Source organism: Alosa alosa, chromosome 13 (assembly GCF_017589495.1).
Source record: "Alosa alosa isolate M-15738 ecotype Scorff River chromosome 13, AALO_Geno_1.1, whole genome shotgun sequence".
Lineage (NCBI taxonomy): Eukaryota > Metazoa > Chordata > Actinopteri > Clupeiformes > Clupeidae > Alosa > Alosa alosa.
Window position 1 is genome coordinate 10,810,178 of NC_063201.1, and position 23,231 is coordinate 10,833,408.

The 23,231-nt window shown below is 46.0% G+C and overlaps 1 protein-coding gene across 2 annotated transcripts in view; it reads right to left on the bottom strand.

Annotated features, from left to right (window-relative positions):
- Window positions 1-569: 569 nt before the first annotated feature.
- cdkal1 (CDK5 regulatory subunit associated protein 1-like 1) overlaps window positions 570-23,231 on the bottom strand; it is a 264,617-nt gene continuing 241,955 nt past the window's right edge. For both annotated transcript variants that reach the window (XM_048261662.1, XM_048261663.1), the window contains exons 13-15: window positions 16,602-16,685; window positions 12,926-13,090; window positions 570-1,357 (exon numbers count right to left, since the gene is read on the bottom strand). In XM_048261662.1, coding sequence (XP_048117619.1) covers window positions 1,223-1,357; window positions 12,926-13,090; window positions 16,602-16,685 — 384 coding nt within the window. In that variant the 3' untranslated portion in view covers window positions 570-1,222. The remainder of the gene's footprint in view (window positions 1,358-12,925; window positions 13,091-16,601; window positions 16,686-23,231) is intronic.

The following is a 23,231-nucleotide window of genomic DNA, read 5'->3' on the forward strand; positions in this document are numbered from 1 at the left end:
TCTTCTCACTGTGGGCCTGGGACGGTGTGTGTGTGTGTGTGTGTGTGTGAGTGCACTGCAATGATGGCTGAGCAGAGCTGAGCGTGTGCAGATAAGATGAAGTGGGAGAGCACGGACGGCTACCAGGACTACCGAGGCTGGAGCTGGGGGAGCAGGGAGGAGAACGGCCTTCTGGGTGGGAAAAATGCCACCACCATCATCCCCCACCATCACCAACAAAGCCTCATCAGTAACAGTGACAGGAATGACAGGGGAGAGAGAGAGAGGGGGAGGAGGAAGAGAGAGAGAGAGAGAGAGAGAGGAGAGACCAAAGGTGAAAATAAGCAAAGACTATACAAAAACTATACTAGGAGTCCCATGAGTCTTTTTCCTGCTTCCTACTTCAGTTTCTTCTCACATGCACCCTTCATGAAAATGACCCATTCTAGAACACTATGAAAATGACCCATTCTAGAACACTATGAAAAAGACCCATTCTAGAACACTATTGAAATGACCCATTCTAGAACACTATGAAAACAAACCATTCCATGAGCACCATCCCAGAAGTATTACTCAGGAGACAATAAGTTGGTATGGAGCTGCTGTTTATTGAGCTTTACACAGTGAACAGAGATAAAGGAGGGTGTATCACCACCACTGACCGCTGCAGCCGTAATGACCTGTGTCCAGAGGTCTCGTACAGCGTCCATTCAAAACTACAAACTAAAAACACGGCAGGGGGAAAAAAAAAATCAGCTCCTCTTTAAATACATGAGAGAGCGTGTGCGTGTATCTCCATAAAACCAAAGAGTCCTCTCAGTTCATATAAAACCAAGCCAACTGCCGTGGTGCTGATGCAGGAGCCAGATCTCCTCGAGTCAGTTCCTCCCCGGTCACAGTCTGAGTCAAGACGCTGTGATCTGCTCCTTAGATAACCCAGAGAGGAAAACGCTTTCTTCCTCTCCATAAGCCATATGGAAGCCATTAATATATGACCTATCAAACACATGCATGCACATCGCACACACAGATACATATGTACCTATACACACATACAGTACACACACACGCACAAATCACACTCACTTACACTACACAAACACATACACACTATAGACACACACAAACACACACAGGTGGCCTAGTGAAATCACCAAGTTGTCACACCTTAGAGTATGTGTGTGTGTGTGTGTGTGTGTGTGTGTGTGTGTGTGTGTGTGTGTGTCCAGCATGGGGCGCATCAGTAAATCTTCTCCAGGATAAAGACGAGGAGGATGGCCAGGATGGCGAAGACCACAGACAGCAGCTTGAGCTGCTCAGAGTCCCAGGAGGAGGAGGAGGAGGAGGAAGAGGACTTCTGGAGGCCATTCAGCTCCTACAGAGACACAGAACAAGAGAGGGATGAGAGATGACAGGAAGAGAGAGAGAGAGAAAAAGGAAGGAAGAAAGAAAGAGAGATGGAGACAATCAAGAAGCAAATGAAGATGGAAAGAGAAAGAGAGAAAAATAGAGTCAAAGAAAGGAGGGAAAGAATGGCATGAGACAAAGAGAGAGAGAGAAACAAGATTAGTCATGACTGAGCACAGAGAAAGTCCGTCCGTGTTTGTGTGTGCGCGTGTGTGTGTGTGTGTGTAAACAAGCCGTGGTGTGAGCCGTGTTTGTGTGTGTGTGTGTGTGTGTGTGTGTGTGTGTGTGTGTGCGTGTGTAAACAAGCCGTGGTGTGAGCCGTGTTTGGACGCCTGGCATCAGTCCAGCCCTGCCCTTCTCCTCATTACTTTAAGCTCTTTATGAGCCTCTCCCTCTCACAGCAGCTCTGGTAGGCCTCTCTACCAGGGTCAAGTAGCCAAGAGCGTTAGCCAAAACACACACACACACACACACACACACACACACACGCGTACACATCTTAGGTTACACGCCTACACCATCTTACCAGCCTCCACTGAAATCAGAGACTTTTGCGCTGACAGGTGTGAACATCAGCAACAGGAGTGTGAGAGTGTGTGTGTGTGTGTGGGTGTAAGTAACTCACTTAACAGACTCAAATCTAAGTAATTACTTGGCTCAGTTTAGTGAGGAGCTTGTCTGCTGTGGTCCAGGTAGTGGTTTCCCTCGAGAGGGAGATGTTATACCACTTAATTTATCAACACACACACACACACTACAATAAAACTGGCACACCTGCCAGCAGCGCATTATAGCAGCACCATAAATGTGTGTGTGTGTATGTGTGTGTGTGTGTGTGTGTGTGAGAGAGCACTATCAGTCATCAAACAGACTATGAGATGATTACCCGTATAGATGGTTGTAAGATATGCCTGTATCTTACGTGCGTGTGTGTGTGTGAGAGACAGACTGTGACTAGTGGTAACCTGCTTTTGATCTCTAATGCCAATAATGACCAATGAAGTGTGTGTGTGTGTGTGTGTGTGTGTGTGTGTGTGTGTGTGTGTGTGTGTGTGTGTGTGTGTGTGTGTGTGAATGAGTGATGGGTAATCCAGTCTACTATAATGGCAGTGGTGCTAGTATGTGTATATGTGTGTGTGTGTGTGTGTGTGTGTGTGTGTGTGTGTGTATGTATAACAGTCTACTGTAATGTGAACAATGACAATCACGTAAGGTTAGGGTGTGTGTGTGAGTGTGACTGTGTGTGTGTGTGAGTCTACTGTAATCCATTGGCACATTAAGGCCTCATGTATAATAGAGGCGGCAATAGGAATCCGTCTCTGTATGGCTCCTTATGACAGCAGAGCCGATTATATGATCATTTAGGCCGGAGAGAGGCAGTGTGGACGAGGGTGGACGAGAGCGATGGGCTCCATTACTACAGACAGGATCAATCTGAATGGGCCTTTCATGGAGCTCATCATTCCCCCATGCCAGGGCCAGTGCCTGTAATCTCTATCAGAGGGCTAAAGCTCATATGCATCAGAGACAGGCTGTCCTGATGACTGTGGTTTATCTACATTTGGACTCTCTCTCTCTCTCTCACTCTCCTTCTCTCACTCCCTCATCCTTTTTCCCTCTCTCTCTCTATTTCTCTCTCTTTCTCTTCCTACCTTTCTCTCTCTCCCTCCCTCCCGCTCTCCCCCTCTCTCTCTGGTTCATGGGAATGTTTTAGCGGAGCAACGGGCCGTAGTATCGTCTGACAGGTCATTTCCAGACAGGGAAGATGAATGGAGGAGATGGAGAAACGGAATGAGAGAGAGAGAGAGAGAGAGAGAATGAGAGAGAGAGAGAGAAAGAGAGGGAAGAACAGAATGTAAAAAACAGTGTGAGAAGAGAAGAGACAGAGGATAATGAGTGTGTATGTATATATATGTAACATTATGTGTGTATGCATCTGTGTGTGAGCGTACGTGTGCAAATTTGATGGAAAGGAGGCAGAAAGAGAGAAAGTGTGTGTGTGTGTGTGAGAGATGGAGATGAGAGAGAGAGAGGGAGAAGCATGTTCTCAATGTTGCAATATTATTGTACAAGTTGATGTTTTGTTTGTGAACTTTGGCAACAATGTACATACAGTTTTTCTAATAAAGGAACATTGAATTGAATTGAACTGAGAGAGTGGAAGAGCAGGGGGTGAGAGAGATGTGGGTCTCTGATGGCTTTAATAAAGTCTCGCTGATGAAATGGCACCACAGGCAGAGTCTTAGATCAGATTCCACGTTGTCATTATGCAGAGAGCAGCGCCACTGAGTATGTGCAGGGAGGCTGTGTGTGTGTGTGTGTGTGTGTGTGTGTGTGTGTGTGTGTGCAGGGAGGGTCTCTCTAGATAGTGGCGTTGGAGGAGAGTGCTGGTGGGGCTGAAAGCTGTGATTTCCATGAGGGCCCACATCCCTCCCCAGGGCCCAGCTGTGTGTGTGTGTGTGTGTGTGTGTGTGTGTGTGTGTGTGTGTGTGTGTGTGTGTGTGTGTGTGTGTGTGTGTGTGTGTGTGTGTGTGTGTGTGTGTGTGTGTGTGTGTGTGTCATACACAGCCTCCTATTCGTCCTGTTCGCACACAGATACACACACACACAAGGATACAAGGAAGTTTATTGTCACATGCATATAGTTACTGGATGAAAGAAATGCAGTGAAATTATGTCTGGTGTCAGCCTATTTGTGCATTAATAGTGGGGTAAAAAGTGCAGTATAAGAGGGGTTAAGTAGATTAAGTGGCAAGGGCTGCATAAGAAAGGTGGGGGAGGATTGGGATTTGGGGGGCAAGGAGCACCCAAGAGCAACAGGGGCAAGGAAAAACTCCCTAGGAAGAAACCTTGGGCAGATCCACGGCTCAAGGGGCTAATCCAGTGCAGTAGAACACAGTCATGCACACAAACAAATTCCCCACTACACATTCCTTCTCTCTCTCACTCACCCACTCACAGACACACAGACACACAGACACAGACACAGACACACTCTCTAAAGGCTAACGGAAGCCAGTGAGCTGTCTGAGCTGTCATGTTTGTGAAGGGTAAGAAAAGACATCAGCAGGTGTCCTGTAGGCTCTCAGGATCTGATAGAATGGACACACACACACACAAACACACACACACACACAATCAAATAGCTCAGCGATCTCCTAGGAGATCATTTATCTGATCCTTGTCATTTCACTCTGGATGACTGCGACACAGACACACACACACACACACACACACACACACACAGGGAAGCGTGAAAGAGAGACGAGAGAACAGAGAGGACCGTAGTGGATGTTTGGTGGAAGGCTGTGTGCGGTGTCTGGTGTGTGTGGCAGGTGGGTATCCTCCTGTATCTTATCTGCAGTGTGTGTGTAGATAAAAGTGGGTAGAGATGCTCTCTAGAGGACGACACACACACACACACACACACACACACGCACACGCACACGCACACTTGTGAGGTATCACAACAGGAACACCAATCAGCTCACAACCTCGGTAATGCAATGGGTGTAGGGTGCAGTAGAACACTAGTCCAAGCACAAGTGGGTGTAGGGTGCAGTAGAACACTAGTCCAAGCCCAAGTGGGTGTAGGGTGCAGTAGAACACTAGTCCAAGCACAAGTGGGTGTAGGGTGCAGTAGAACACTAGTCCAAGCCCAAGTGGGTGTAGGGTGCAGTAGAACACTAGTCCAAGCCCAAGTGGGTGTAGGGTGCAGTAGAACACTAGTCCAAGCACAAGTGGGTGTAGGGTGCAGTAGAACACTAGTCCAAGCCCAAATGGGTGTAGGGTGCAGTAGAACACTAGTCCAAGCACAAGTGGGTGTAGGGTGCAGTAGAACACTAGTCCAAGCACAAGTGGGTGTAGGGTGCAGTAGAACACTAGCCTGGCGAGCCAGACCCACATTTAAATGTAGGGTCTGGGCACTCACCGTTCGCAGTGCTCAGTCCGAGGGGCGGGATAATCAGTTGTCTTTCAAATTCCCTCTGCACTTAATGGGGCCTTAATAGGATATTTGTTTTCAAGTAGCAGGGAATTCAAGCCAAACCGTTGCAACTCTGCCATCAATCATTATGTTAAGCCCACCAAACGACTCTATACACGATTTCAATGTCCTGATTAAGTTTCGATTTCTGGAGCTCACAAGCCAACGGAGAGTTGCTAGACTAGCCCTGGCAGCAAATGTAGTTTGCTGCCGCTAGGGGCGCGTCTAGATTTCTAGGCTAGTAGAACACTAGTCCAAGCCCAAATGGGTGTAGGGTGCAGTAGAACACTAATCCAAGCACAAGTGGGTGTAGGGTGCAGTAGAACACTAGTCCAAGCACAAGTGGGTGTAGGGTGCAGTAGAACACTAGTCCAAGCACAAGTGGGTGTAGGGTGCAGTAGAACACTAGTCCAAGCCCAAATGGGTGTAGGGTGCAGTAGAACACTAGTCCAAGGACCAGTAGAGTACACTCTTTTATCTTCTCCATCCACTTATGTCATGCTGTCTGTCTTTTTCCATTTAGATGTCATCATACTCATTAGTCACACAGACACAGACAGTCAAAAGTCAGTCAACTGTGGATGCGACCGCAGTCTCTCTCTCTGTGTCTGTCTGTCTCTCTCTCTCTCTGTGTTTCTCTGTCTCTCTCTCTCTCTCTGTCTCTCTTTCTCTGTCTGGCTCTCTCTCTCTCTCTCTCTTGTGTCTGTCTCTCTCTCTTGTGTCTGTCTCTCTCTCTTGTGTCTGTCTCTCTCTCTCTTGTGTCTGTCTCTCTCTCTTGTGTCTGTCTCTCTCTTGTGTCTGTCTCTCTCTCTTGTGTCTGTCTGTCTCTTTGTTTCAGCTCGAGGAACGAGGGGAGTGCAACCTGCCCCAGATGCCACACTGAGCCCGGTCTGCTGACCGTAGGGACACAGGCTTGACACACACACACACACACAAGCCCCAGAGACATGCAGACAAAAACACCCCTGAGCAAAAAACAGTCAAGCAGACACACACAAACACACAGAGATACAGTCACACAAAGGGGCATGACAGACATGCATGTGTACCAGGACCGACTAGGCTTCAGCTCTTGGGTATAAATCCTCAAGACACAAGCCAGTGTGAAACACACACACACACACACACAGTCTTTAAGTGTAATCCTTCCTTGTGCCCTGTCCAGTTTTGTCTGTGATCTGTGGGCGAGTCAGAGTTGAGCAGTCACAGTAGAGTAAACACGCTTTCATGTGTAAGCCTCTGTCAACTCCAGTGCACAGTGTGTGTGTGTGTGTTTCTCAGACCGCTATGCCCCACACACGACAAGCACTTTATTTACTTTTAAATGCAATTTCCAAAAGAAAACAGACCCTCACACACACACACAGAAGGCTCCCTTGGGAAAAGCTGAGTTCCAGCCCAGGGTTTTCAAGGAGGATGGAAAAACCTTGAGACACCGGCATATTCATTTAGCATGGCACAAAAACCCAAAAGCAACCACAATAATGAGAATAATTGAGGAAGAAAAACATGCCAGATTGCCAGATGATGGCTCTGCCCTTCACTGACCTGGCAGCGCAAACTCGACATGCATCTCTCTCTTCAAGGACATGACTCATTTAGCTCTAAAAAGAGACTTAATGTCTGGGGATTTAATAGATGCACTGCTAATAATGTTCAGGGCTCCTCCAAAACATTTCTCAAAAGTTTTCTTTGACTTTTCAGTGACCCACAGTTAACAATTGTTGAAGGAAAATCAAATAGTGATTTCCTTTCTTTTCAATAGTCAGGCAACATACCTACCCTTTTCCCAAATAAAAATGACAGACTTTTCCCAAAGTGATTATATTCCTCTCTAAGACGTCTACTGTGTATTTTTGTTACAATTTTGACATTTGACATTTTTTGTGCATGTATTACTAGAAGCCAAACGCTTAAACACCATACGCGGGGCGGGCCACATGTGGACAGGATCCATGCCGTATCAGGGCCACATGTGGACAGGATCCATGCCGTATCAGGGCCACATGAGGACAGGATCCATGCCGTATCAGGGCCACATTTGGACAGGATCCATGCCGTATCAGGGCCACATGTGGACTGGATCCATGCCGTATCCCGGCCACATTCCTGTCTGATTTATGTCATATCCGAACTGGCTCCACCTCAGAGGTGGCTACTATCCGGGCGTAGTGCTGACCCATATGTCTGCCCGTGTGATCTAAAAGTGGCTCTACCATCCCTTACCTCGGTTCACCGCCACTGCCTTTCCTGGCACATTAATTCATAAACATGCTCTCCATTTGTCAGATTACAGGCAGGCTGGCGGGTACGGCTGCGTAGGTAATCCATCCGGCATCTAATCTCACTCGCAAATGGCCTCGTGAGCAGGGAACGGAATGAGATCGTACGGCAATATGCTCAAAGTGCTCAAGACAAATTAGACTGAGATTTAAAGAACTTAAAGAGAAATTGGTGTGTGTGTGTGTGGGTGAGAGAGAGAGAGAGAGTAAGATAGTGAAACGGAGGGTGAATTTTTTTTTTTTTATATATTAAATAAATATATTTATACAAGAGAGTGTACATGTGCGCGACATGCTCCCTTGAGAGGTGAAAAATCACTCACGGTTAACACGAAAACACACAAGGACTAACTAACTTAAGGGGAAGACTAGCTTCAATCCATCTGATGAATTTTACATTAATGAGAGTTATTACAGAAGGCTCATTCTAATTATGGCAGAGAATTAATGGCTATGGTATTAATCTAAGCACACACATACACAGCACTGAGCTCTTTCAGTGAATGCATCAGTGAACACACACTGGCAAAGTCAAATTATTCACACACACACACACACACACACACACACACACACACACACACACACACACACACACACCTTTTTCTATTACTATGAGATGCAGCATACTAATTTGACGATAAAACTCACATACAAGACAAACTTAAAACACAGAGACAAGAACTCGATACCCAAACTTCACCCAACACTGAAAAAACATTGAAACAAGTAGGCAAGTTTTATCTTCACATTTATCATATAAATGGATAGAGATGAATGATATTTAAATAACAAGATAAACTATGCAATGGAATGAAATTAATTAAGACATGAAGGGAAAAAAACACATTTATTAATTTGATTTAGCTTCAGAGAATGCTAAATTTGTTTGTTAAAAAGAAAACGCGTGGGGGCACAAGGAAGGTGCAATTAGTATTGACTAACCTGCCAATTATTGAGTGATTAACTCCTTAATTAGCACTTAATACGTGAGAAAACACTAGTGGCTCCAGAGCACAGCAACAGAATAATAGGTGAAGCCCTGAGGGATGTACACACACACACACACACACGGACACACAGAAAGTGTGTTACTAGAAGACACAGATAATGACAAGGTCTAATGATGCTCATACACACACCATGACCACACATGCTATATGTATGACTGACTATGGATGCCATGTAAGTGAGTGTGTGTGTGTCTTGACATGCAGAAGTGAGATGTCAGTGTGTGTTTTGTGTGTGTGTGTGTGTGTGTGTGTGTATTTATCTCTCAACATGCAGATGTGGGATGTTGTAAGTGTGTGTGTTGTGTGCGTGTGTGTGTCAACATGCAGATGTGGGATGTTGTAAGTGTGTGTGTTGTGTGTGTGTGTGTGTCAACATGCAGATGTGGGAGGTTGGCATGTTTATACTGTATATAGCTGTGCATGAGATTGCACGGATGTCTGACACTTGATTCTGCGGGGGGTCAGAGCCAGGTCAGCTGCTATGGTCACTTGAATGGTAGCCAGGCCTCAAGGCCTTCATATATCAGTATAATGTGTTTCCACTGTGTGTGTGTGTGTACATTTGAATTCTAGGCTTGTTTGAAGCAGCACATGTTTCAGGATTTGACACTAAAAGCACAGAAGGTCAATCTGTATGAAAATATTTAATAAAATCTTTCAAAACATGAAGAGTGTTGTCCCAAAAGACACATCTCAGCTGTTGGAGCACCTCCTATAGAGGTGCACGCACACACACACACACACGCACACCTACTTCAAAGCCATTGACACAACACTGCAAAAACACTAACAACCTGAACTTTAGTTTTAACTTCCAGACACAAAGAGATAAACTAAGTTTACCAGAGATACACAAGAGACAATCCCCACAGCTAACACACACACACACCTCTACAGCTGTCTTAGTGATATGTGTTGTTTTCAGAGGACATGCGGCCCATTTTGGTGCTGAGACACGCAATCTTAGTAAATCTGCCTCTGTGAGTAAGCCATGCTGATAGGCAGAGCTGGGAAAGCTGCAGAAACTCAAGCTAACCATAACTCAAAGAAGGAACACACACACAAACGCGCACACACACACACACACACACACACGCACGCACACACACACACACGCACGCACACGCACACACACAGCCTCTAAAGAAGACTGCCAATGTCCATGCGGCAAGCTCAGCAGTTTGGGCTGTTAAACCAAATCTCTCTTGGCTCATGATTGCATGCTCGTAGTACACACACACACACACACACACACACACACACACACACACGCTCCACAACAAATGCAAAACAATGAACAAAGTCAGAGAATACCAAAGGCATGACCTTCTACAGGAAGAGAAAGCTCAAGGGCAAAGAAACGTAAACGGAGGCAGAGGATAATATAAAGAGAGAGAGAGAGAGAGAGAGAGAGAGAGAGAGAGAGAGAGAGAGAGACAGAGAGACATAGAGAGAGAGAGAGAGAGGGAGAGAGAGAGAGAGAGAGAGAGAGAGAGAGAGAGAGAGAGCCAAGGATCAGAGGGTGGAGGAGAGAGAGACAGGAAAGGGTGGGAGAGGGAGAGCGAGAGGATCAAAGGGGAGAGGAGAGAGAGAGAGAGAGAGAGAGAGAGGGAGAGAGAAAGAGAAAGAGAGGATCAGAGGGGAGAGGAGAGAGAGGGAGAGAGAGAGAAAGAGAGAATCAGAGGGGAGAGGAGAGAGAGGGAGTGTGTGGTCGTGTCCACAGCTGACTGACTTGGCGACTATCTGGCTGACTAATCTGTCATTATTTGGCCTCCTTATGTTAATCAGAGTCTGGGCTGTTATTCGTCATCCCTGCAGAGCGCAGTGTGTGTGTGTGTGAGTGTGTGTGTGTGTGATTCGTCAGCCCTGCACAGCGCAGTGTGGCCGCAACACCAGAGAGGACAGGAGACGCTGAGCAGAGAGGCCATGCACATTTTAATTTCATACTCCATCGCCTCACCACACTGACACACACACACACGCACGCACGCACTGGAGCCGGAGATCGCCACGGCAACACCTTACCAATGACATCATCTCCCAGAGCTCGGCAAGGAACAGTGTAATCTGGTCCATGGGGGAAGAGAGAGAGAGGGAGAGAGAGAGACAGAGAGCGAGAGACAGAGAGAGAGAGAGAGCGCTAGTGTGCACTTGTTTAATACCATCCCTTCATCCTGACCTCTTCCCTCCATCACGAGTCGCCTTTTAAGCCTTCGTTGACGACACGAACGCAGACATCACTCCCTGCAGCTCCTCTGACCAACCAATTGTCATGGACTGAATTTTTTTCCCCTTTTCTTGAGGGGAATTATTGTTTTGACCTCCACGTCTCCTAATAATTACCCCACCCCCATGGGGTGGGTGTGGGGTGGGTGGGGTCCGGGGTTGGGGTTTTAATTCAGAAATGGGGTAATGGGCTGGAAATGGCTCTTAAGTGGGAGCCATCGGTGCGGCTAACGCGTTAGCATTCCTCAGCCCCTTTAACCCACTTAAGCTGCCGCGCCGCTAATGAGCGACCCTTCACGCGAGCGAGAGAGAGAGAGTCGTTTGCTGTGAATGTGACCGTTCCACAGTAACTTCACACACTCAGTCAGTCGGTCACACACACACACACACACAAAGTGTGTGGAGTCTCATTCACTAAGGCCCCAGCTCCATGGGAGATCTGTAGCAGGTCCAAGACCAGTGTAGCAGTCTTCAGCATGGGGAGACTGGTGGGGTGGGCTCTTGGTGAGAGTCCAAAGAATGCAATATCTACCGCATCCCTCAAACTGATGTCTCAAGATGAAAGCTGTACTTACAAACTAGAACAAGGTCAAAAACCTTGACAATCTCTTATTCCAGGCTCTTACCATCAGTTCTCTGTGTGTGTGTGTGTGTGTGTGTGTGTGTGTGTGTGTGTGTGTGTGTGTGTGTCTGTGTGTCTCTCTTTGTATTTTCTTAGCTGAAGCAATAAGCAGACCCTCTCTGTTGCCATGGTGAAAGGACAACTCGGAAGTTGGAAGAGGCTTGCCGACTGGCCTCAGATGACACTGAAGGGACGTGGAGCCAGATGATCTTTCACTGAGACTTTTCCACAGGCCAGGCAGATGTCAGATGGCCATTAGAACTAACAGACACCTCAGAATAAACCATCTTCTAGGCTCAGTGTGTGTGTGTGTGTGTGTGTGTGTGTGTGTGTGTGTGTGTGTGTGTGTGTGCGCGCATAGTAGGGTATGTGTGAGTAAACCGTCAGTTCTCAACAGTAGACAAACATCTGGCTAGTGTAGTGTTTGTGTCACATTAGTTTATGACCACCGAGTAAAGCTGAGGACAGACCTCCCGATTTGTAAGCCCGATTTTGAAAGGATGGAACGTCCATGACAACCCACACGTCCACGCGCAGCCTAGTATTTTGAGCAGACTGTCCCCACTTCGTATTGCAAAACAGATTTATTATCATATTGTTGTATGCTCTGATAAACAAGAAAATTACACAACTCCTTTCTTGCTTAATGAATCATACAGAGCAAATGTAGATAAACCACAGCAGTCAGTCCCGCTTTCCACACGTAGTGGATTGCACAGAAATACTGTTGATACACACACACAGGCACACACACACACACACACACACACATATCACAGAGACAGAGTTTCTAGTGAAAAACAAACCGCTGCAACTTGTGCCAAGTGACTCCGAGTTAATCACAGTTTTGGTTAATGACTCATGCTTACGTGCTTACGAGTCCCACTGGCTAATGAGTCGCTAGTGAACAGTGACTGCCCAAACTACTTAATGAGCTCTCGGTGATGAGTGCATCCACACTGGATGGCTGTGGGGACACAGGTAATGAATGACTTTAACCACGGGGCCAACCACATGCTGTGGGGGTTAGGAGCTCTTTCCCAAAAGGGTGGGATTAGGTTCTGAAGTATCAACCTAGGGATGCTATTTTGCAGTAATGACTATACTGGGCTGATCTGTTGTTTATATGACACCCCAAGGCAAATACAGGTGCGATGTGAATGAACTGATTACACAGCTATGCAAGTAAGAACTGGTAAGTGTACGCTAGAGCACCTGAGGATCTGAGTGGTGAACCACAGGTGAGCGTACCTGAGAGCGTACAGGTGAGCGTACCAGGTGATTTTGTCTGAGCGAGTGCACCCGTTAACGGCTTAGTTTACCTGAGAGCAGGGGAGTGCAAGCTGTGTATATGTGAGTGGACTGTATCTCTGTGTGTGTGAGTGCACCTGAGCACAGGTGGGTTTACCTGTGTGAGGCCGGACACCTCCCCGGGCTGCAGGGGCTGGGTGATGGAGGGAGTGAAGACGGGGGACTCCACCACCAGCCGCCCCTTCAAGTAGTGCTTCCCAGTCTCATAGATATCCACCTCCACCATTTTCCCTTTAAACTCAGGGTTCTTAGGCACCAGCACCTGAGAGGAGAAAGAGATCGAGAGAAAGAGGAGAGAGAGCGAGAGAGAGAGAAACAGAGAGATCGAGAGAAAGAGGAGAAAGAGAGAGAGAGAAACAGAAAGAGGAGAGAGAGAGAGAAACAGAAAGAGGAGAGAGAGAGAGAAACAGAGATCGAGAGAGAGAGAAACAGGAGAGAGAGAGAAACAGAGAGAGAGAGAGAGAGAGAGAGAGCGAGAATGACTTAAGAATCAACTGAATGAATCACATTCTAGATCAGTGATGCTAAGTGAACACTTCTAAAGCTGAAACATCACACCCCCATCTGCCCAAAAGCTCCCCTGTTGCATCACATTGGGTGGCAAAGTCGGGACACTGTCCGTTAGTGTGCAGAAAGCAGGCCATATTGAGTGGCAGATAGAGAGGGAAAGTACTTTACACACACTTTGTATTTGACACTTGGTCGAATGTGCACTCCAGGCCTTGACGTTGACAAACAAATGCATTCACAGGAATGACAGATCTGGAAGGATTTGACCAAATGGCCTCGAGCCCGGAGGCACATCACAGGGCAGCCAAACCGCCATATCTTTGGCTGTGCCGTTACCGTGACACACACGCTGTGCTGTACCCCGCTGTGCCGCAGCCACCACAACCCCCCCGCGCAACAAGGGGAATGATGGACCTCACGCCGAGAGATCAGAGTGGCTTTGACTTGTCGCCGTGGGAGACGCAGGTGGGGTGTGCGGCAGCAAAGTGCCGTCATTACGCTTCATGGTGAAGATTACTGCCACGCGCCGCTCGATGGAGGCTGCCAGCATAAAAGGACTCCTGGGCAGGTTTAAAGCACATTACGTGCCATCTCACCTGGTCTGGCTCTTTAGATCTCGAGAGTTTTTTCCCCCCCAATTAATCCGGATAGAACCACTTTCTTTTCCCCAACCTTCTGAGTGTACGTTCTTGTGTTGCTAGTGTGTAGAAAAATGGCTTTTGAAAAATTCAATTATATCAAGCCTGAAGGTCACACCTTTGCACCAATTATTGGCCTATAGAAGACATTTTATTTTTTATTTTTCCCTATTCATACCATATGAGAGAATGAAGGTTAGTGCAGAACATTCAAATAACCATCTCTGAAACAATGAAAATTCATTAAGGTTGCCAAGTATGAATTCAGGGTAGTAAATGCAACTGAAAACATTCCTTCCATAGCAACTAGACACTGCAGTATGAAGTACTACAAAGCCTGTCACTCAAGCTGTTTCCAAGGCAACCTCATCTATATTTGTCATCTTAAAGACTCCCATTCTTCTGTTCCCTGGATGCTGAAAGGTCTTCAATGGCCTAAATTGGCCACTCTGACCAGGTTGCGCAAAACAAGGTCATTGGCTTATTAAAATGTCTAAACCTGGGCCACTGCTTCTAAGCATGCATGTGCCCGTGTGAAGCTGAAGCATTTACATAGAGGATGAGCAACAGTGTCTGCACTGTTGTGAGTGTGAGTCTGTGAGTGTGTGTGTGTGTGTGTGTGTGTGTGGGTGGGGGTATGCTTGTGTTATTGGCCCCTTACATCTATAACAATCAGGAATGCTGGCAATATGAGTCACGGGTAAAAATAAAACAAAAACAGGAAATGGACAAAAATAAGAGAAAACATGAGAGAGAGGGGGATAATAGTCTGCAAAGGGGAATGAAGAAGCGAAAGAGGGAGGGATGAAGAGAGAGAGACCAAGAGAAGAAGGGACCACTCAGACAGAGTGGGCGAGACAGGAACAAAAGGGAAGTTAATATACACCATATAGGCAGTATTGGGATGCCTGCCATTACACCCACAGAAATGTTGTATGTGTGTGTGCGTGTGTGTGTGTGTGTCAGGGTGCAGAGGCTGTAACACTTTCACCTGACCTACGACTCCTTCGTCACTCCTCTCCCCCAACACACACCTTCAGGGACCGGGCACACATTTCAAACCAACTGGAGGGCTGCTTGCCTGAAACGGCTACTGTGCGCCTACACTGCACTTGCCTCCTCCATTACACTGATGCACACTCAGTGACACATTACACTACGTGAGGCCACACTTCACACTCGTGAAGAAGAATGAGTGCATTGGCAAAAAAATTTGCATTTGGCATTTGTCAGACGGACAACTTTGGTCTGGGCGACTTAACAGTGAGGCCCATTGACTTGGAAGGGAGGTGTATTTGGTGGAGATGGGTAGGAGGAAAAGTGTGTTCTCTTAGTATAGGACACTGAAAGGGCTGAAACAAGGTTGTCTGATTGTGTGTGTGTGTGTCTGTAGTGTGTGTCTGTACTGTGTGTGTGTGTGTGTGTGTGTGTGTGTGTGTGTGTGTGTGTGTGTGTATGAGTGTGTGTGTGGGCTCAAGATTGTGGGGTCAAAGGTCAAGGTTAAATAAAGCCATGCCTCTAATATTGCTCACAGACTTTTTTTTACCTTCATTACCTACATTCAACTTATTTAATCATCAAAGACGCTGAATGACATGAAGCAATTCCCCCCCACCCCTCAAAAAACGTAGCCAGCCACCTTTTTAGGAAGCATGGCATCACGCTACCAACCCCCAAGAAACGTTACCAGCCACCTTCTCAGGAAGCCTGGTCATGATGCCCACAAACAGCTGGACACCGCCCTGGCGAGGCTATGGAGTCCACAGCTGTGGGGCCGAAGGCTCTCTCCTACGTGTCCGTTGTGACTCAATGCTGTGACGCCACTTCCTGTTCCCCATCCAGACACCAAAATGGCGGTTTCATTTCCGCGCAGGCGGCTGCCGAGGGGTGCCCCACACATTGGGGCGGCACTGACTCACTGACTCACTCAAAGGCATGCCACAGCTGCCCGGAGGGAAAAAAAAGGTGTGGGAGCTGAACGAGATCAGAAAAGAAATATCAGACATCACCTCCACCTGCATTAGCCCGATACCGGGGGAGAGGAAGACATGCCATGCTAACGATTTCCCTCTACTTGTAGTGGAATTACCACTATCTCTTTCAAGAGAGAGTGCTTCAAACACGTTTGCTGATTGTATATGATGATGTTAGGGATGGGTTTTTTACAAGGGTGCTTTGAAGCCTGGTGAGAAGTGACTGCGTGTTCAGACAGGAAGGGGACTGGTTTCAGCTTGTTTAAAGGACATGCTGCCCCCACTGGGTATGTTTTTAGTTTTCGGAGCCTGTGCTTTTTTTTTTTTTTTACAGTATATTCACGGAATGGGCAGCTAACGGGTCATTAACGGGTGAGGAGATGGTTGCTAAATGTGACAAAAATGGGCTTGAAATCGCGTACGATCGCTGACTGCACCTGTAAGTGTTTGTTTGCTAACTTTCACTTTCTTCATGTTGGGGGCGACAGAATGTTGGGACGGGAATGTGGAAAATATACAGTATATATATATATATATTTTTTTTTAATCACATTGTAAATAAACTGCATCATTGGGCCCTCTTTCCAGATTACTCCAGTGCCATTGGGCTACCGTAAGACAGTCTGTCAGTGTGTGCAGAAGTGCTTCTTACCTGTTCGTAGAACTTGTTGTGTGCTACGTAGTACTGAGCATCAAAAGACTCTTCCGTCACAAGCACTTCCTGTCTTTCGCCCATCTAAAGAAGAGAGGAAGAAAAGAAAGATGGTGAACAAGTTTGACAAGGACAAAATCATGTCATTTACAACCAATCTGCAGTCTTTGAAAGAATATTTAACCCCAAACCCAAGTCTATTTGAAGACTAGAATTATTGTTCTGTTTCTAACTACCACTGCATATAATCACCAAAACGGTGATTGTTCAAAGTATCTCATTCAGGTGATAATTGAGAAACATTCTTTTATTTTGAATGATTTTTTTAGCATATTGCAGGGCATACAGGAAATATCAAAACTAACTAAATAAATGACTCCTGGAGTTTGAGCCCTTTTTGTTGTTTATCATTTGTATTCATTTACTTCTATACGAGATGAGGCATACTCATTATGTGCTAATATGGACAACATTGAGGCGATGATCCCTTCATAGAATAAGATTTTTTAGATTTCTTTCACGCTATCTCGAAATCCCAGTGTATCCCAGAGTGCACTTGTGAGAATTTCAGCAGGAGGGCTGTGCAACAGGGGTCAAAGTTCAGCACACAAAGGTATCATGGCAACCCAGCATCGACTCATCGCTAATGTAGCGTAACTGAGCTGATGTAACTGAATCCGAGTCTCTCCAACAACTACACAGACACACCTCACTGGTGTTTTGTCTTTTCTGAAGCTCAACAGCTTGCTAGATGGTGTAGGCATAAGGATGTGAAATGACCACCCACAAACACACACACGCCCACCCACCCACCCACACACCCAGGCCTCCACTTTCATTGCTGACTTATCTCACCCAATCTCTTGTTGCTATCTAAGTTATTTATGCAGTTAGCTATGTTGGCATTGCTGGACCCCAAAGCCACAGTTCGACCTATCGAGTAAACTAGACTGGTAACTTACACAGTGTCCAAGACGTAAGACCAGCACTCTTCTCAGCTTTCTGACCAAATAAACTTCATTTTAATCAGATACACTGTGTTTATGTCTGAATTATTCCACTCCATGTACAATAAATGTTAATTGCTTTTGTTTACGTAAAGTGCATTGAATTGCCGCTATGACACTGTCCAGAACAGCTAGGAAGAGAGCACCAACATTCCGTCATACGGCAGGTCAGGAGGCAAGACAGGACTCCAAGACAGGTCACAATGCAATGCAGGTGTACTGATTTTCACCAGCTGTTGTGGTGGTCCCTTGGGTGACTTACTGTATTAGCTGCACTCCCAGAGCACTACCTCATGAGCCCACACAGAGAGAACACAGGACCAACCTTCCACACATCCACACAGGAGTCTGGGCTGCCTTGATCTGCCACGCTACGTAGCTAAAAGAAGTCTGGGCTGCCTTGTTCTGCCACGCTACGTAGCTAAAAGAAGTCTGGGCTGCCTTGTTCTGCCACGCTATGTAACTAATTAATAAAGGGGGGAAAAATGAAACCTTTGAAAATCACTGCCTTCCAACTTCTGAGTTAATAACATTAAATGTCAGCAGGGGGTCAGCCGCACTTTAGGAGTGTTTAATACACCTTCAAAGTCATAATATTACCACTTAGTGAAGAATAATCAAAATCTTTACAATGCTTACATTTTCTTAACAAACAAGCTATACCTCCCAGCAAAATTATGGATTGTTTTTGCAGTCTTTACGAATGTTAACACACAACATCCCACAATAGCAAAAACAATATTCCAAACCTTAGATACAGTATAGAAACCTCTGCTTCTGCTCAGGTTTTAGCACCGCTTTGGATAAGGTAATATCAGATGCGATGTTGATGAAAACATGTAACCCTGAAGATGGCAGAGATTAGATACAGTAATTTTGTGCTTTTTTTTAGTTTTAGTAAAAACGGTGGATTGCATGTTTTGCATTCAAATACCTGTAAAACTGAAACATAAAAGTCTATGCAGTTTTTGTAATGTCAACAATAGTCAGTATTTTGAAACCTGGTGTACTTGACTGCATGTCTCTTGTGAAGTGAAAACAAGTGTTATTCTTTGACAGAATAATTTCATTTGAGACAGATTTCCAGTGTTTTGGTGAAGTATAAGTATATATACTCTTTGATCCCGTGAGGGAAATTTGGTCTCTGCATTTATCCAAATCCGTGAATTAGTGAAACACAATGAGCACACAGTGTACACATAGTGAGGTGAAGCACACACTAATCCCAGCGCAGTGAGCTGCCTGCAACAACAGCGGCGCTCGGGGAGCAATGAGGGGTTAGGTGCCTTGCTCAAAGGCACTTCAGCCGTGCCTACTGGTCGGGGTTTGAACCGGCAACCCTCCGGTTACAGGTTCGAAGTGCTAACCAGTGGGCTACGGCTGCCCCTAAGTTAGTGTGTGCAGAGAAAGATGTGTTAGTATATATTTAACAAAATGTGTTTTTGAGAAGAAAATGATCCATTTGGCCAATTGTGTTTTGTAGGTGTGAGTCTGTGTTAAGAGTTTCGAAAAAGTATCTAAAGTATGGGTAAGTGCTTGTTAGCGATTGAAAAACTGTAATTAGAGAAACTATGAACACTCGCAAGGCAATTATAATAATAAATGGACGTTTAGAGTATGTGATTATGCAGTATGCGTATGGATAGAGATACCTTCTGATACATCGCTGAAGCGTGTGTTAGAACAGAGATATCAGTTTGTTTATTAACTAAAACGCACAAAATGTTGATGCAGCCTTAGACTCAGGGTGTTGGATGAGATGTGCCTGCTTCACCTCTCCATCCATCCATCCACTCCACTCACACACACACACACACACACACACACACACACACACACACACACACACACACACACACACACACACACACACACACACACACAGCACTCACATCTCAAAACTCCTACATTGACAAATGCACTATCAGAGGCAATGGCGACTGCCTAATGCATGTGAAGCGGTGGCAAGCCATTGATGAAGCAGACTGTGCAGAACAGGAGTGAGAGTGTGAGCGAGCTAGAGTGGGCGACACGGCATGAATGCATTCACCATACAGATCATACAATTACTGCCAGGCACCCGCAAAGTGCTATGAATGTTAAACCAATCACGCATCATTTTAGAGCCTGTGTGTGTGTGTGTGTGTGTGTGTGTGTGTGTGTGTGATTTAGAGCGTTAGTGTGCTGTCTTACAGAGGATAAGCCTCTATGCTTGTGTGCGTGCAAACTGATTAGCTTTTTAATCTGGCTTTCAGAAGCCCTTGACTTATTCTCAACTTTTAAGCATGAAATAAACTTTAGCATGAAGGAATGTAAATGTGAGGATGAATATCAGTACAATCAGTAGAGAAGACAAAAGAAAGTCATTGTCAAAAAAAAAAAAAAAAAACATTTCGTATAACTGCTTTTTTTTGTAAGATGAAACATAAACCTCTGCTAATAAGACATTAATACAAACGCATTTGATCCCATTGCAGTCACTGCAACCTGCAGAGGAGACAGCTGTGACTGTGACTGAACAGATGCATGATGGGTACACGGTTTAAACAGCACTCTTCATGCCTGTAGGGGCTTTCTTCAGCATAGCCTCAAATTAGTTGGCGTGCCTGTACAGGAGGACTTTAAAGGACTGCAATATGATCTGCTCAGGATGAGGGAGAGGAGAGGAGAGGAAGGAAAAACAAGCCTCAGGGCTCGCTCGCTCGCTCTCTCTCTCTCGCTCTCTCTCACTCCCTCTTGCTCTCCCTCGCTCTCTCCGCACAGACACAGGTCAGAGAGCTTCAGACTTCCTCTCTTCATGAAAACAACACGCACGTTTTTTGTTTTTTCATCAGGACTGACCGAGAATGGAAGTGCAAGAAGCATTTTCACTGTGATTATTACTATTATCATTATAAAGAGTCCAAACGCAACAGGGTCTGGATTGTGACCATGTGTTGGTGTTGTGCCGTGTCGGATCAGAGGAAGACTATGAGAGAGGGAAAAGAAAGATAGAGGGGGATGAGAGCGGAGAAGAAAGGAGTTGTGTGCTAAGCCCTCGTATCTGATGTGATCAGGGTCACAGGCCACTAGAGAAGAAGACAAAAGCTCCACTCCGCCATTCACACACACACACCCTGGCTTCAGATCACATAGGAGATAGTCATGCCTTTAATTGACTGTAATCCAGGCCGGTGGATTACGCCACAAACAAATCTGAGCATAAATAATGGGGGAGGATTACTGCTCTGGGCTCATCTGATCCTTCCATATGAGGATCTAATTGTACACAAGTGTTGAGATGGAACCAGACCCCTTCAGAAGCTTCTGGAAGACGTACGAAAACAATTTCGTCCTCTCTCTCTCTCTCTCGCGCACACAACATGGATCCAAGTCTTTCACCAAACAATAATTATGACAGTCCGCTGCTAACAGACCGCTAATCTTGCACGCTTTGACGATAAGACGAGAGAATCCTGGAGTAGGCCGATCAAGCCCAGCCAAAGCTTACGGTCCAGACAAAGAGAAATAAATCTCTTCTTGTATTTCCTCTTGTTTTAGAAGTGCGCCAGCCTTCTTGGAGAGAGGCCTTCTCTGTGGCGACCCTGGATTTCTCCTCAATGCGGCGGAGTGTAACATTTTTGGCGGCATGACCATATTTAGTTATTTCCTCAGAAACAGAGAAACTTCAATCATACGGGAGGCGGTGCTCGGCATTTAGAGAAGATTGTTATTATCAATAATGTAATTTTGTTTGCAGCTCCGCAGCTTTTAATTCCCTTCATTCCTCCTTATCTCTTCGCCCGCTGCAGGAAATCAACCCATCCTCCAATGGTTGCCAACGGCAACACCAGCAGGGGCAGCCGTGGCCTACTGGTTAACGCTTCGGACTTGTAACCGGAGGGTTGCCGGTTTGAACCCCGACCAGTAGGCATGGCTGAAGTGCCCTTGAGCAAGGCACCTAACCCCTCACTGCTCCCCGAGTGCCGCTGTAGCAGGCAGCTCACTGCGTCGGGCTTAGTGTGTGTTCACTGTGTGCTGAGTGCTGAGTATATATACTTATACCAAGGCTTTTGCCAAATCTCTCTGTCATCGCTCTACTGTACGCCACACCAGGTTTCTCTATACCAATCACCACCACCCAGATCTGGTGAACACACCATCACCAACAAAAAAACATTACACAAGCATTACGTCAGCTTGACTAGAGAGACATCCCATCACCCCAAAAACATCAGAATCCTCATTAAACAAGTGGAACCTGTTATGCACATCCACAAGCCTCCACACTCCTGAGAAAATCTGTGCATTGATGTTGACAAACTGGACATGAAGTGGTTTCTCATGTCAAGGCTCTCAACTCCGAGCACCAGGAAGAGGCTTACAGATAGGAAGCGGCATGCGTTGTGCTTGCTACTATGTTGCGCTAGCTTGAGCTAATGGCCCAAAGATTTGTGTTGTGGTTGTGCTGCGCTAAGCGTTAAATAGCTATGATTTGCAGTGCGCTGCAGTCAAAGTTACATGCCATGGTACATGCCATGCAACCCATTGAAAATAACGGAGCTACAGATAGGAACCACTGTTTATTCCTATCTGTATCTAGGGGCCTTGAGGTCCCCCGTTTTTCCTAGGAGTTCACATTCTATTCATTCTCTCTGAGCTCCCAGGCCCTCTACATGTGACCAAGTCCTTTATCTTCACTACGGGCGTCTGACTGGGCCTGCTAATAACATTAACTACAGTGCGGCTTGATGCGACATATTGACTGCATCTGTTAATAAGATCGGTTAGTCACTGCTCGTCGTGCCTCTGGTTGCTTTTCACACACCAGCACACACTCAAGCACAGATTAGCAACACGCGGTAACGTTGTGTTCTCCACACACACACACACACTTTCATTCATTACACCGCATTTAATATTCAATTAGTTCCTTTCCACTCGGCCTGATTTACTGATTTAGAACTGATGACTTTTCTCTTATGTCTCTGTGTTGATGACCGCTGTAGCTCCAAAGGTTATTCAAGTGGCCAGGCACTCTGTGTGCAGATGAGATGTGTGAGGGTGTGTGTGTGTGTGTGTGTGTGTGTGTGTGTGTGTGTGTGTGTGTGTGTGTGTGTGTGTGTGTGTGAGGGTGTGTATTGTGACATGTGAGTGTGTTATGTGCAAGTGTGTGGTTAATTGTGCGGGTGTTGATTTGTGAGTTTGGTCGCATGTGAATGTATTGTGATGTGTGAGTGTGTGTTGTGACATGTGAGTGTGTTATGTGCAAGTGTGTGAATGGATTGTGATATGTGAGTAGGGTTGCAAAATTCCGGGAATTTTCAAAGTTGGAAACTTTCCATGGGAATTAACGGGAATATATGGAAATTAAAGGGAATAAACAGGAAATAATGGGAATAAACTGGGAATTTTTAATATGGCAAGTTAGTCTATCACAGGGAACTTAAATGTAGTGGACAAAACCCCATCTTGTAGCATATTAGTTAAAACAACCTGATTTAACCTATTCGCTGGATGCTGCATGACGCAACATTGACCCTCCCGCTGGATGCTGCGTAGCGCAACATTGACCCTCCCGCTGGATGCTGCGTAGCGCAGCATGCTTTTTATTTCACGTTTCTAGGTGCTACAGAGGCTTAGA